General features: G+C 35.4%; 1 protein-coding gene across 1 annotated transcript in view; it reads left to right on the forward strand.

Annotated features, from left to right (window-relative positions):
- DNAJC13 (DnaJ heat shock protein family (Hsp40) member C13) overlaps positions 1-13,605 on the forward strand; it is a 125,426-nt gene that overhangs the window by 54,667 nt on the left and 57,154 nt on the right. The window contains exons 17-22 of the mRNA XM_047099768.1: positions 320-441; positions 3,186-3,261; positions 3,518-3,613; positions 4,420-4,563; positions 8,967-9,049; positions 10,420-10,573. Of these exons, the coding sequence (XP_046955724.1) occupies positions 320-441; positions 3,186-3,261; positions 3,518-3,613; positions 4,420-4,563; positions 8,967-9,049; positions 10,420-10,573 (675 nt within the window). The remainder of the gene's footprint in view (positions 1-319; positions 442-3,185; positions 3,262-3,517; positions 3,614-4,419; positions 4,564-8,966; positions 9,050-10,419; positions 10,574-13,605) is intronic.

The following is a 13,605-nucleotide window of genomic DNA, read 5'->3' on the forward strand; positions in this document are numbered from 1 at the left end:
AATTGCTGATTTCCCTGAGTTGCATTTCCCTTTCATTGGCTGATAAATACTCAGAGAATGAACCTAACTTTAATATTAAATTAAGCAAAGCATAATTCATTGGATAAATGTACTTGTAAACATTTAAAACACCACAGTCAAATAATATTTTTTAAATTACTTGTATCACCTGTGTTGTTTTTGGGTAAAGTTGCATTTAAAATTTTTATTACATTGTATACTGTATAATTTTACTTAGAGATGTAAAATTAGTTTTATAAAATTAGGATAGCTTATTCTAGATTGCTGCTTTAGGGATCATCTTACCCTTTTTCCAAAGGAAGGTGACAAAGAAATTGCTACAAAAATGCAGGAGCTTGCCCTAAGTGAAGGTGCCTTACCTCGACACTTGCATACTGCGATGTTTACAATAAGCTCAGATCAGAGGATGCTTACAAATAGGTAGGTTAAATTTAATTTGCTGTAAATTAACTGCTGCTTAGAAAATGGATTCAGATATTACATAAAACAGACTGAATAAGTATTTGGATTACATGAATGATTCATTTTCTTTTGATTCACCTAGTTCTCCTTTTCCTTCCCTTCTAGAAAGATTGTGCCCAGATGATCATTGTCCCTGCCCCTGGATAACTTGGGAGGGACCCATAGTCAAGGGCCCATAGTCAAGGGAGTAGAATATGAAAAATAGTGCCTAGAAGCTTATGGAACTAGAACCACATATCCAGGCCTTTTCTCTTTGTATTTCCTTCTGGCCATGATGTCAATTTGTAAATATCTTTAGTTAGGTACTCTACTTTAAGAATAAAGAAAACAGTGGGGCTCCTGGGTGGCTCCTTCAGTTAGGCATCTGACTTTAGCTCAGGTCATGATCTCACGGTTCTCCTTTGTATTCTGTGTCTCCCTCTCTCTCTGCCCCTCCCCTGGCTCACAGTCTGTCTGTCTGTTTCTTTCTCTCTCTCTCTCTCTCTCTCTCTCTGTCAAAAATAAACATTAAAAAATGTTTTTTAAAGAAAACATTATCTAATCAGCCTAGTGTAGGCCTATCCTAAATCTGTTGGAGTTAAACAGTTTCCACTTTGGCAAATTCTTTTTTTATAATAATCATTTAAATATAAGGAAGCATATAAACCTATTCATTTGTTCCAGGCCATGTGAATTCCATCCCTTTTAATCTTTCTTTATGATTCCTGATGTGTGACTCTTCAGATAACCTTAGCATACTATATTATGACTCATGATTCATTAGTTTAAAAAAAGATGTTTTTGATTATGTTCTTTTTGACTTTTTAAATGATAGCATAAATTTTCACTTAGGTTTACTTTATGATACCATAAATTTCCCTTTTTTGTCACCTATATTCAGTTATTGGATGCTTTGATATGCTGCCTTGCCAGTAGTTTTCTGCTGTTGGTATTATAAGAAGCTGTCTGCATCCCTCAACTTACAAATGTTAGCCCCAAAAGTAGTCTTTTATGTTGCCTGAGAGGACAAAAAGATCTAAAAGAAAGATTATTTCCTTGGCATACTGCCTTTTTAGCGATGCTAGATACCATCTTTCATTAAAATAGACACTATTTGATGTCTTATTCTATTAAACCCCTGTGTTAGATGTTTGCTTCTTGTGTTCCTCTTATTAATCAATTACATTCCCTACTGTGATCAGTTACACTAATGAAAAGCTATCAATTTATAATATAGGTACCACTTGTTATTTGCATTACTTTATTTTTTATTATATCTTTGCTATTATAAAATGTTATCCTGTTTATCCCTGATTAAAGCCTTCTTTAAGGAATCACTGATAATGATACCTACCCGATGCAAGTGAAGGAAAAAATAAGTGTAATTACTTCATTAGTAATTTCCAAATAGGCACAGAAATGAACAGGTTTGTTTGTGTTTTTTTTAAGTTTATTTCTTTTTGAGAGAGCATGAACAGGGAAGGGGCAGAAAGAAAGGGAGAGAGAGAGAGAATCCCAAGCAGGCTCCACACTGTCAGCACAGAGCCTGACATGACTCGATCCCATGATCACAAGATCATGCGTGACCTGAGCTGAAACAAAATGTCAGACACTTAACTAACTGAGCCCACAGGTGCCCCAGAAATGAACGTTTTAGTGGTGTTCATTTCTTTTGGTAACATTACAAAGTGCAGTTTGGGTTTTTAAGCTTTTTTCTTCTGGGAATGTAACCTATTATAAATATATATGTCTATAGGTTTGGTTATTTCACTCACAGGTTTCATGCCTATTCTTGAAGCACATGGCAATTTGAATCCCTACGGAAGCACAGAAGGGTCAACAATGAAATATATTTTCTGCTTATGAGGAGCTTATTAGCCTAGGAGACAGATGTTATCACGAGGGTTAAGATTAATAAATGATTAAGTCATAAGTCAACATGGATCTTAGATTTCCACTTTGAACCAAAATATGTTTTTACCTCGAAGGTGGCATGATTAAGGGTGCCTGGGTGGCTCAGTCAGTTAAGTGTCTGACTTTGGCTCAGGTCCTGAGCTCACAGCTTGTGAGTTTGAGCCCCATGTCGGGCTCTGTGCTGACGACAAATCAGAGGCTGGAGCCTGCTTGGATTCTGTGTCTGTCCCTCTCTGCCCCTCCCCCACTTGCGCTCTGTGTCTCTCTCAAAAATAAACGTAAAAAAATTAAAGTGGCAAGAGTAGAATAATTTGCTCTAAGTGCTTTGAGTCTTTGTCTAGGCTCCAAAACTGAAAATATTTTCTATCCCTGACCTTGCTAAAAAGGTTATATTAGAACATAGTTACTGACTTTTGCTCATGTTGAGATTTCCAAGGAATGCCAGAATGCTATATGATCACTGTTTTGAGACTGATTATACAAACTAATTGTATCATCCAGTCTAATTGCTTTATTTATTGTCCCTGTCTTTAAATGAGGTAAGAACCTACTTCATGTTCAGGTCCATTGAAAATCAGGGAGTTGATCAGGGAAGCATTTTGATTGGAGAAAATTCTAAAACATTAGCAACATTTTGAATTACTATCTGATGCACCTCTCCGCATTGAAGTACTAACTTTAAATATTAATGTCAGAATGATTTTTTTTCCTGTAGCCATATTGCTTATATGATATTTTGTTCTTAAAAATTCCTTTCTATTCTAGCTGAGATAAAGCAGCAAACCTTTCTCAACGTCTGCTTTTTTCAGACAGCTAAGTAGACATTTAGTGGGACTCTGGACAGCTGATAACGTAACTGCGACAAACCTGTTGAAACGCATTTTGGTAAGTCTGTTGAATGACCAAGAAGATTTATGCATTCTTGTCCAATAAAATTTAATTGAGTAAGTTTATTTATACTGTTAAAGGATATTTTTAGTTTGTTTTTTATTTAAAAGATGTTTATTGTAGAAGTTGTCACATAATAAATGCTAACCTCAATAGCTTAAGTCATAGTATTTATTTGAGTTTGGAAGCTAAATTTTCTTCTGTGCGGTTGTTTTGCAAATGGATTTTATGTTTTGTTTTTGTTTACTTTTAGCCGCCAGGCTTGCTGGCATACTTGGACAGCTCAGATCCAGTTCCTGAGAAGGATGCTGATCGCATGCATGTTAGAGATAATGTGAAAATAGCAATGGTAAATATGATTGTCCTAAGTGTCTTTTCAGGTTGAAAAGAACACTCTTCTCTGAAACACAATAAAATTTTTAGAGATAAACTAAGAATTCACGGAATTGAATAATAGTACTTTTTTGTATCATTAAAACCACTTTATTGAGGTAAAATTTACATCCCATAATATTCTCTTGTTATAAGTATACAATTCAGTAATTTTTTTTATATTTATAGAGTTGTAAAACTGTCACCGCAGTCTAATATTACGAATAGTAGTAATCTTGTATGTTTTGTTTCCCTTCACTCAGCTTATTGCCACATTCAGGAATGGATTTTTTTTAAAGTTTCAAATGTATAATGTGATATTTTGCACGTAATATGTGATTGATAAATGTTGTTGGTGAAAGGGGCCAACAGTGAAAAAATTAACTTAGGTAGGACTTTTTTCTTACAAAAGCTATCTTTATTATTAAGGTTGGGCTATCTCTGAGAAAATTTACTTAAACATCTTTCAAGATACACTGTTGTAATAATGTCTTGTATGTGTTCTTTTCCTTTCCTCATCCCATTTTTCTATTTGCACCCATCTCCCATTCACATCCCACCACCCCTCACATAGGAATCATCTTGAAACTTAAGCAGAAAAGTTAAGATTTCTTGGACAAAAGTGTAATTTATTGTAGAAATTTTCACTTTGTTTCTTCACTGAGCCCCCAACATCCAGTATGTATTTTATCATGTAAAACAAATAGTGTGACTCAGCTTTACTTGGATTTTAAAAATAAGTTTACAAACAGGACTGTAATGGATTTTAACATTATTTTACAGGATCAGTATGGAAAATTTAATAAAGTTCCAGAATGGCAAAGACTAGCTGGGAAAGCTGCTAAGGAAGTTGAAAAATTTGCCAAAGAAAAAGTAGATCTTGTGTTGATGCACTGGAGGGATAGAATGGGCATTGCACAAAAAGAGGTAAAAATAAAATCTGCATCCAAACTTCTAGCACTTCTGTATATCCCAGGCTTACTTTCATTGTTCCTGTTCACAGAGATGGTAGTCCAGTATTTCTGATTGAACATACGAAGAAGTGTCACCTAATTGATTCATATTTTTATATAAGTTTTTCTTAATTCATAGTTTTAAGAATCTGTGATTAGGTTTTTACTTAGGTATTTTATATTAAATTGAATGTAAAATTTCACTCTTAAGTTTTCTTCCATGATTTTCAGTTCCTATACTTCTTTATCCATATGTATCTCTTTTTCTTCCTTCTCTGAATTTTACTTTTATTTTAACTTAATTTATTTTTTGAGGGAGAGCACATGCGTGCAATTGTGTGAGGGACAGAGAGAGAGAATCCCAGGAGGGGCAGAGAAAGAAGGAGAGAAGTAGGGCTCATTTGTACCCAAAGTGGGGCTTGAGCTCACAAACTGTGAGATCATGACCTGAGCCAAAGTCAGATGCTTAACAACTGAGTGACCCAGGCACCCCTCTGAAATTTTATTTTATGGCTATAAAAGTAAAGGTGCTCTTCTTGTTTAGCATTTTTATTCAGACCTAGCCAGACCAGTGTTTTGGTAATAAGTTTCACGAATATATATATATATATTCACATACAAATATATATATTTACTTATTTATTAAAAAACATTTTTTTAGGGGCACCTGGGTGACGCAGTCGGTTAAGCCTCCGACTTCAGCCAGGTCACGATCTCGTGGTCTGTGAGTTCGAGCCCCACATCAGGCTCTGGGCTGATGGCTCAGAGCCTGGAGCCTGTTTCCGATTCTGTGTCTCCCTCTCTCTCTGCCCCTCCCCCGTTCATGCTCTGTCTCTCTCTGTCCCAAAAATAAATAAACGTTGAAAAAAAAATTAAAACAAAACAAAACATTTTTTTAAAGTTTATTTATTTTTGAGAGAGACTGATTTGAGAGAGACTGAGAGAGAGGGAGACACAGAATCTGAAGCAGGCTCCGGGCTCCAAACTGACAGCACACAGCCTGATGCAGAGCTCAAACCCACAAGCTGTGAGATCATGACCTGAGCCAAAGTCAGTTGCTCAACCGACTGAGCCACACAGGCACCCCATAAGTTTCATATTTTTAAATTAAACTTACTGTATGCACTTAAATTTCAATATTAGCTCCTCAAATCAGGTCAGGTCTGATTCTTCAGCATGTAGTATATATAATCAGTAGAACCTAATTTCAGTAATACACTCTTCTCTCTAGGATGTAATGTGCAGTGGTTAAGTCAACTATAAAAGTTGACTTGGTCTCACAGTTTTTGTTAACCACACTGAGATTCTTTGCTTTTGAGCATCTTTTCGCTTATGGTAGCTATTTCTTTATACAGAGAAAATAATATAAATATCTTGCTAAACAGGTTTCTTATGAATTTCCAGAACTTCCAAACATAAGGCATCAGGTGTAGCAGAACATAACAGTCTTGTGTGTCTATGTGAAAATGAGACCAAAATTCAGTTCTTTAGAGCTTGAGCATAAATGCGTTCGTGCTGATTTGTATGAGTGGCATATGCAATATAAAGAATCACTAGATAGGCTTTCTGATTAAGTTTATTCATTTATTTTGGGCATGGGGGAAGAGACTGTGGAAAGGACAGAGAGAGGGAGAGAGAGAGAGAGAGAGACAATATGAATATCCTAAGCAGGCTCCACACTGTCAGTGCAGAGCCCCCTGTGGGGCTCAAACTCACAAACTGTGAGTGAAATCATGTGAAATCATGACCTGAGCTAAAATCAAGAATCAAATACTTAACTGACTGAGCCACCCAAGCACCCCTAGTTTTATCATTTATTAACCCCAAACATAAGTTACGGGTTTTCAGAACATTACTTTCCTCTTTCATAAAATCAGAATAACAGTATCTCCCTTCTCTGTTCTGTAGTGTTGCTTTGCTTTTTTATTATAAAAAGTAACAATAGAAACACTATACATATCTGTCATGATAATATTGCTGTTACATTTGGAAAGTCAAAAATCTATAAATAGGGATATGAATGATTTTCAGTTAATAAAAAATTAGGAGCTGACTTCACGTAGTTAAGCCCATTTCTAAAATAATAGTTACTCAAGCTGTTGGATATAATTATCTAACTGAAAATAAGTTATTGGAATCAGCTTTCTTACGTAACATTTATCCAGCATAAGTTTTAGCACAAAGTTACTTTATTTTAGTTCTAAATGTGGATAGCATTTGTTATTTAAAAAAAATTTTTTTAACATTTATTTATTATTGAGAGACTGAGCATGAGCATGAGCATGGGAGGGTCAGAGAGAGGAGGAGACACAGAATCTGAAGCAGGCTCCAGACTCAGAGCTGTATGCACAGAGCCCACGCAGGGCTCGAACTCACGAGATCATGACCTGAGCTGAGGTCAGATGCTTAACCGACTGAGCCACCCAGGTGCCCTGAAGCATTTGTTATTTAAAGAGAACAATTCAGAAGGAAAAGAATATATTTTTTAACATAAATAATGTTTTATTGGTCTGTTGGTTTCATTTACGAGTGTTATCTGAAATGTTGAGCAAAAAATGATGCCCAGTATATATGCTGGTCAAGAAACTGTTTTGGTAGCAAATGGATTATTTTTGCCATGGTACTATTTTTAACATTAATTTCTTTAGAAAACAGTGAATAATCTTTGTGACTATTTTCTTTGTAGAAATATTAACACCCATATATGGAATGATCATGTGCTTTAGCTAGTCTGAAAACTAACCATTGTCAAGATTAACTGGCTAGCCTTGAAATGAACTGCATTTCTTATATAATCAGAACGTTTAGTAAGTCAATTTCATTTGTAGCTAATGTTCTGTGTCCAATTAATAATCTTTGGCTAATGTATAAAATTACTTCTATTTAAAATTTTTTTTTTTTTTTTTTTAGTTGAGGAATTTGTTTAGCTAGTTAAGGGTTTTAGCCTAAGTTTCTGAGTCCATGAGCTCTGTTTATGGAGAGCTGGTTGTATTTTTTATGTATAGCATTTACGTTTTCACTACTCTAGACCCCCAGCTTTTTGTCCTGAGAGCAGGGGAAATTGAAGAAAGTGCTCCTTAATTCTCTAATTAGAGAAAGGTTTAATTCTCTAATTTAGAGAAAGGTTTATCAATAAACTAAATTTTTGAATTATTTATTGCTTTATTCAAGTCACTTTACGTGAGTTTTCATGAGAGTGCACAGAATTACAACTTTGTAGGAGACATTTCCTTATATAACCAATAGATTTTATTTTTCAAACAGCATTTACTTTTTAAAATTCATTACTCATTTAGCCTTTATTCTTTTTATGTCATCTGGTCTGTTTTCTTGCTTTATTTTAGGTAATTTGCCACTTTAATGAAGTTACAGACTTTCATGTTTTAATTTATAATACTTTCTACTTTTTGGTTCTGTCACATTAAGGACTACAATTTTAACATCTGCCGTATCTACAGGTTTTACTTGGAGCAGAGATACCTAACTGCCAGCCCATATATAGACTTTAAGAAATCCTTGAAATCTTACCCTCCGGTTATAAACCTTATGTATGTCTTTCTCTGGAATAGGAGGCCATTGCTTTCTTTGAATTCTCAAATGGGTTTATGACTGCCTAAAATCTGAGTCACAGACTTAGAGAAGCAGGTGTCTTAAGGTGGAGGTAATTTGTATTGGTGACATCCTCATGGAATTTGTGTGATAGATACAGCTTAACTCACGCTCACTCTGTTATTTTTATTTTCTTTAAAACTTTTATTTTTTCCTTTTTACAATTAAATTCAGGACAGAAACAATATGGTGAGTTTAAGTCCCTGCTACATGTGTGAAATGCATTAAACTGCCTGGCATGTGGAGTTGTCTTTGAGATTCTTTGTCTAATAAATTAAATTCAAGTCTCACCTCACGTGTCTGAATGTAGATTCTTATTTCTTGTCTGTTAGCTATTTCAATTTTATACTTGCGCATTATGGCTTTGGTGGCAGTTTAATAACCTATAATCTTTTGCATTTATTATTTTCCCATGACTTGTGTATTAACTGCATGTAAATGTTTAAAACAAGTCACTGTTTTTGACTCATAAATTTTATCAGTCATCACTGTAAACTGTAACAGTTTGGTGTTGGAACAACTAGGCTACAATGGAAAATATTTCAACAACACTGTGGAAATACCTGCTAGCACAATAGTATTTTGTGAAATAATCTAATATTTTATCTTCATATTTTATAGATTTTGCTTCATTAACTTGTTTCTGCCAAAATTTGATGTAGGAAATGTCTCTCATCACTTAAAAAGTGATGATTTTCTGACTGAGCCTATTTGCTAGTCCCAGATTGAGCACTATGAAGTTTTTTGTTTTTGTTTTTGTTTTTCCAGAATATAAATCAAAAGCCAGTTGTTCTTCGAAAGAGAAGACAAAGAATAAAAATAGAAGCAAATTGGGATCTCTTCTATTACAGGTAAACTTAAAGCCTCTCTTCCAACAGATAAAGTTTGGCATTGCCATTAGAGGAATCATCATAGGTTTTTCATGCATGAAATTAGTACTTATGCGATGAGTACTTTTACAGCATTAAGTTAAAAAACTGTAACTGTTAAGATCGGTATGATTAATGATGCTTCCATAAAATTAATGTCTTTTATAGAGTGTTGGTTGTCTGAGGAGCTAAAGTCACTTTTAAAATTTTATTAAGGCTTTGAGGTAATCAGTTTAAGCATTACAACCTTTAAGCCTTGTTAGAAATGGGGTCTTAAAAGAGGTAGATGGATGAAAACATGAGACTTGAGGTAAATGGGTATCCAGCTTAGCTGGCCTTTTTATGCTTGTCCAGCCTTTCTGATCTATTGACCCCTTCTCTCCATCCACTGCTCCTGCCTCCTGTTCCTCCACCCCAAACACACACAGATATATACACATTGAAAGACTTAGGAACATTTTGGGGATTTGCTAAACTTTTGGGGATAACTTACTGTACTTATTCTGGAAGCTGACATTGATTATACCTTGGCTAATAAAGGAAAATACTGCTTTGCTTTGGAAACTTCCCACATATACTTTTATATATAATATACTTCCCAAAATATACTTTTAAAGCATATAGTATAGATACAGTATATAGTATGGCCTTAAGAATATTGGTTTCTTCCTCAGGAATTCTTTTATGTTGTCTTCCCTAGAACTGTCTTGGAATTCTGACATTAGACTTTCTAGAAGGGTTGCAGAATGAAAGTGAAAAGGATATGATGCCCCTCTACCTCCAGTTCAGACCTGGGTCCAAGTTTATCACAAGTTAAATTATTCCAGGAACAAAAGGAAGATATTTTGTAAATACCAATCTGAGTTTGGCAGTTTAGTCATATTCTTCCTTAGGTAGTTTGTAACGTTCTTATCTAGAATGTTGCTCATCCTACACACTTCACACTCCATAGTTCAGAAATTCTTATCTCCAACGTGAAATTTGATTTTTGATTATAATTATTTTATGACTGGAATTTATACCAGTAATAAATACTGAAATTGAAATAACAGTTCCTTGGTTTGAAATCTACACAGATTTGTTTTACAGTTTAGGTTCATTTTTTTCCGCTAGCATTTTATTATGAAAGCTTGAAAAGATACAAAAAAGGTCAAAGAATTTTACAGTGTGTATCTGATACCTGTCACCAAGACTCTATATTGTACTGTACTTTACAGAGATTTTATTTTCTTCATTATACTTTTTGGAGTTTATTAATTCCACTGTTTTTTTTACTATAAAATGTAATAAGGGGTATTTATAGATTTTTAAAAAGTTTATCGTTTACTACTATTTTCTGATTATATGCATAGGTTTGGTCAGGATCATGCCAAGTCAAACCTAATTTGGAATTTCAAAACACGAGAAGAACTGAGAGATAGTCTTGAATCTGAAATGAGAGCATTTAATATTGATAGAGAGCTTGGTAGTGCTAATGTGATCTCTTGGAACCACCATGAATTTGAGGTAAAGTTTAACTTTGTAATATTAATTTTTTTTTTAAAGCACATGTTATTTTTGGAGGTTTTTTTTTTTTAAGATTTGTGGTTATATAACATTTTTACCTTCTTAATTTTGTGGGGAAAATATGTTAAAGAAATGTTAAAATGTTAAAAGAAAATTTTAACATTTGCCTGAGACAAAAACTTAAAATTACTTACGTTAAGTAACTCAGCTTTGTGCCTGAAAACCATGTAGAGGGTTAATGAATTGGATCCTATACTTTCCAGATCTGTTCTTTGCTTGTTTTTTTTCTCCTTAGATTTTTTTTTTCTCCATTAAAACATAGCCTGTTCTCCCTTTTTTCTTCTATTTGTACCTTGTTTAATTTTTTTGTGGTAGTTTTGTGAATGTGGCCATATTTTGCTTTTCTATTAAAATATTGATGTGAAGAACAACAAAACAAGATCAAGAAACATGTTGGTAAAAAAAACAATGGTGGTGGTAGATAATCTTATTTGTGTGTATAATGTAAACTCTCATAACAGCTGTAAATATGAACCTACTCATGACCCCACAGGCTTTGATCTTGAATTCAACTGCATTTCCAAAATAAAACAATTTGTGCTCATTCTCTCCTCCTTGAAAAACTTCCTTTACTTGGTTTTGGGACCCTGTGTTCTCCTGGATTTTCTCCTCCTTCACGGTGCATTCCTCCTTCTTTGTTCATTTGTCTTATTTCCCCAACTGCTAAATTGTCCCAGAGGACCAGTGCTTGGACCTCTTACTTATATTCATTGTCTCAGTGATCTTCACCATTCTTGTGGCTTCCAGTATTTTTTATTTGCTGGTGGCTTCCATATTTTTAGCTCAGGTTTTCTTTTTCTTGACCTCATACTTTTATCTTTAGAAACAATTTTTTAATATTCTTGAGAGAGAGAGAGAGAGAGAGAGACCACAAGCCAGGGAGGAGCAGAGAGAGAGAGGGACACAGAATCAGAAGCAGGCTCCAGGCTCTGAACTGTCACACAGAGCCGGACGTGGAGCTCGAACCCACAAGCCGTGAGATCATGACCTGAGCCTAAGTTGGATGCTCTACCGACTGAGCCACCCAGACGCCCCAACCTCATACTTTTATCTTCTAATTGGATATCCAGTAAGCTTCTAGAGTATAGCTCTTAAACTGTGCTCTTATTCTTTCCCTAAACCTACTTTCCTTGTAGTCTTTTTGATCTTAGATAATGGCTCCTCCTTATTTTCTAGTCAAAACCCTTGAAGTCCTCTTTTCTCTTATACCCCAAACCTAATTTATCAGCAAATCCTATTCAGTGCATCCTCCAAATTGATCCAGAACCCAACCATTTTCTATGGGATTATATCAGTATATCTGCTTCCACTCTTGCCTCCCTGTAATGTTATCAACATAGCAGCATTATGATCTTGTTAAAATGTAAGTAGATCATGTCTCTCCTGTGCTCACCAGAGCCCTCTGGTGCTTCTGTCACTGTCATTTCCCATCTTACTTTGTCAAAGCCTGGGTCCTTGAAATGACTTACAGGATCTGTGCACCCCCCGACCCGCAGCATTGTTTCTTTGTTCTCATGTTCTACTACTGAGCCTTTCACTTTTGCTCCAGCAACACTGACTTCCCTGGAAACACCAAATTCATGTTCTTGACTCAAGGTCTTTCTACTTGGTATTCCTGCTTAACTAAAATATTATTTTTCCTGGATAGCCTCAACTTGTTTTCTCCTTCAGGTCTTTTCCTGCATATCATCATCTGAATAGACCCTTCCTGGCCAGTCTGTTTAAACATGCAGCCCTTTTTGTACATGAATATCCCTCCCCCTGCCCCCCCCCCCCCGCATAAGCACACACACTGTCCTTTTTCCCTGCCTTATTTCACCATAGCACTGTCACCCAACTGTTAATTATACTTTACTTTTTAAAATATTTATTTATTTTGAGAGCATATATACATGTGCACAATGAGAGGGGCACAGAGAGAAGAGAGCGAATTCCAGGCAGGCTCTGGCACTGTTAGCAAGCCTGACAGGGGGCTTGATCTCACAAACCATGAGATCATGACCTGAGCCGAAACCAAGAGTCAGACACTTAACCGACTGAGCTACCCAGGTGCCCCCATATTTTACTTTTTTATCTGCTGCTTCTATAAGGACAGTAATTTTTATGTTTGTTTATTGCTGTATCCCTGATGACTAGAACAGTGCATGGCACACACAGTATTATATGCTTAATAGATAGAAGTCGAATGAATTGAATGCTCAGAATTTACAGAAAGTGAAATGTGTGTGTGTGCATGCATGATTTTATATAATTTATATTTTTAGAAATCAGTTATTTTAGGCTTTGGAAAAAGAATTTAATAATCTGGTCAAGGAATTCCTTTTTGTAATAGTCTGAGTACAAGGGTTATGGTGCTGCCTTAGCTCCTGATCATGGGCTCCTCCTTCATGTATCACCTCTTTTGTAATCTGGGGTAATTTGACATACAGAGAATGAGTAAATAAAAATATACAATAGGGTCGTCTGGGTGGCTCAGTCACTTGATTGTTTGGCTCTTGATTTCAGCTCAGGTTATGATTCCAGGGTCCTAGGATCAAGCCCCACTTTGGGCTCTGCACTGAGCATGGACCCTGCTTGGGATTCTCTCTCTCCCTCTCCTCTGTTCATATTCTATCTCTCTCTCTCTCTCTCTCTCTCTCTCTCTCTCTCTCTCTCTCTCTCTCTCAAAACAAAACAAAACAAAACAAAACAAAAATTACACCATAAAATGTAGTTGATATGTTGGGAGATGAGGGAAACCTGAGGTTCCTTGTGTGAATTGCACAAGCCGTGTATGATGCCGGATCATTTACTCTGTAGTTGGTCATGGCAAACTGAGAAGGGAATGAAGCAGATAATCTGTTAACAGTGTTTTGAGTTTTCCTTCCCTTAAACCTCATTAATACCATATAGTCCTGTGGAAGTTTTTATCAGCAAGTTTCATATTCATAAAATTGGTATGTAATTCCTGCTCTTTAACACTTAAATAAAAT

Source organism: Lynx rufus, unplaced genomic scaffold (genome assembly GCF_022079265.1).
Source record: "Lynx rufus isolate CCGP_SWC_20201006 ecotype Redwood Valley unplaced genomic scaffold, mLynRuf1.p SCAF_5, whole genome shotgun sequence".
Taxonomy (NCBI): Eukaryota; Metazoa; Chordata; class Mammalia; order Carnivora; family Felidae; genus Lynx; species Lynx rufus.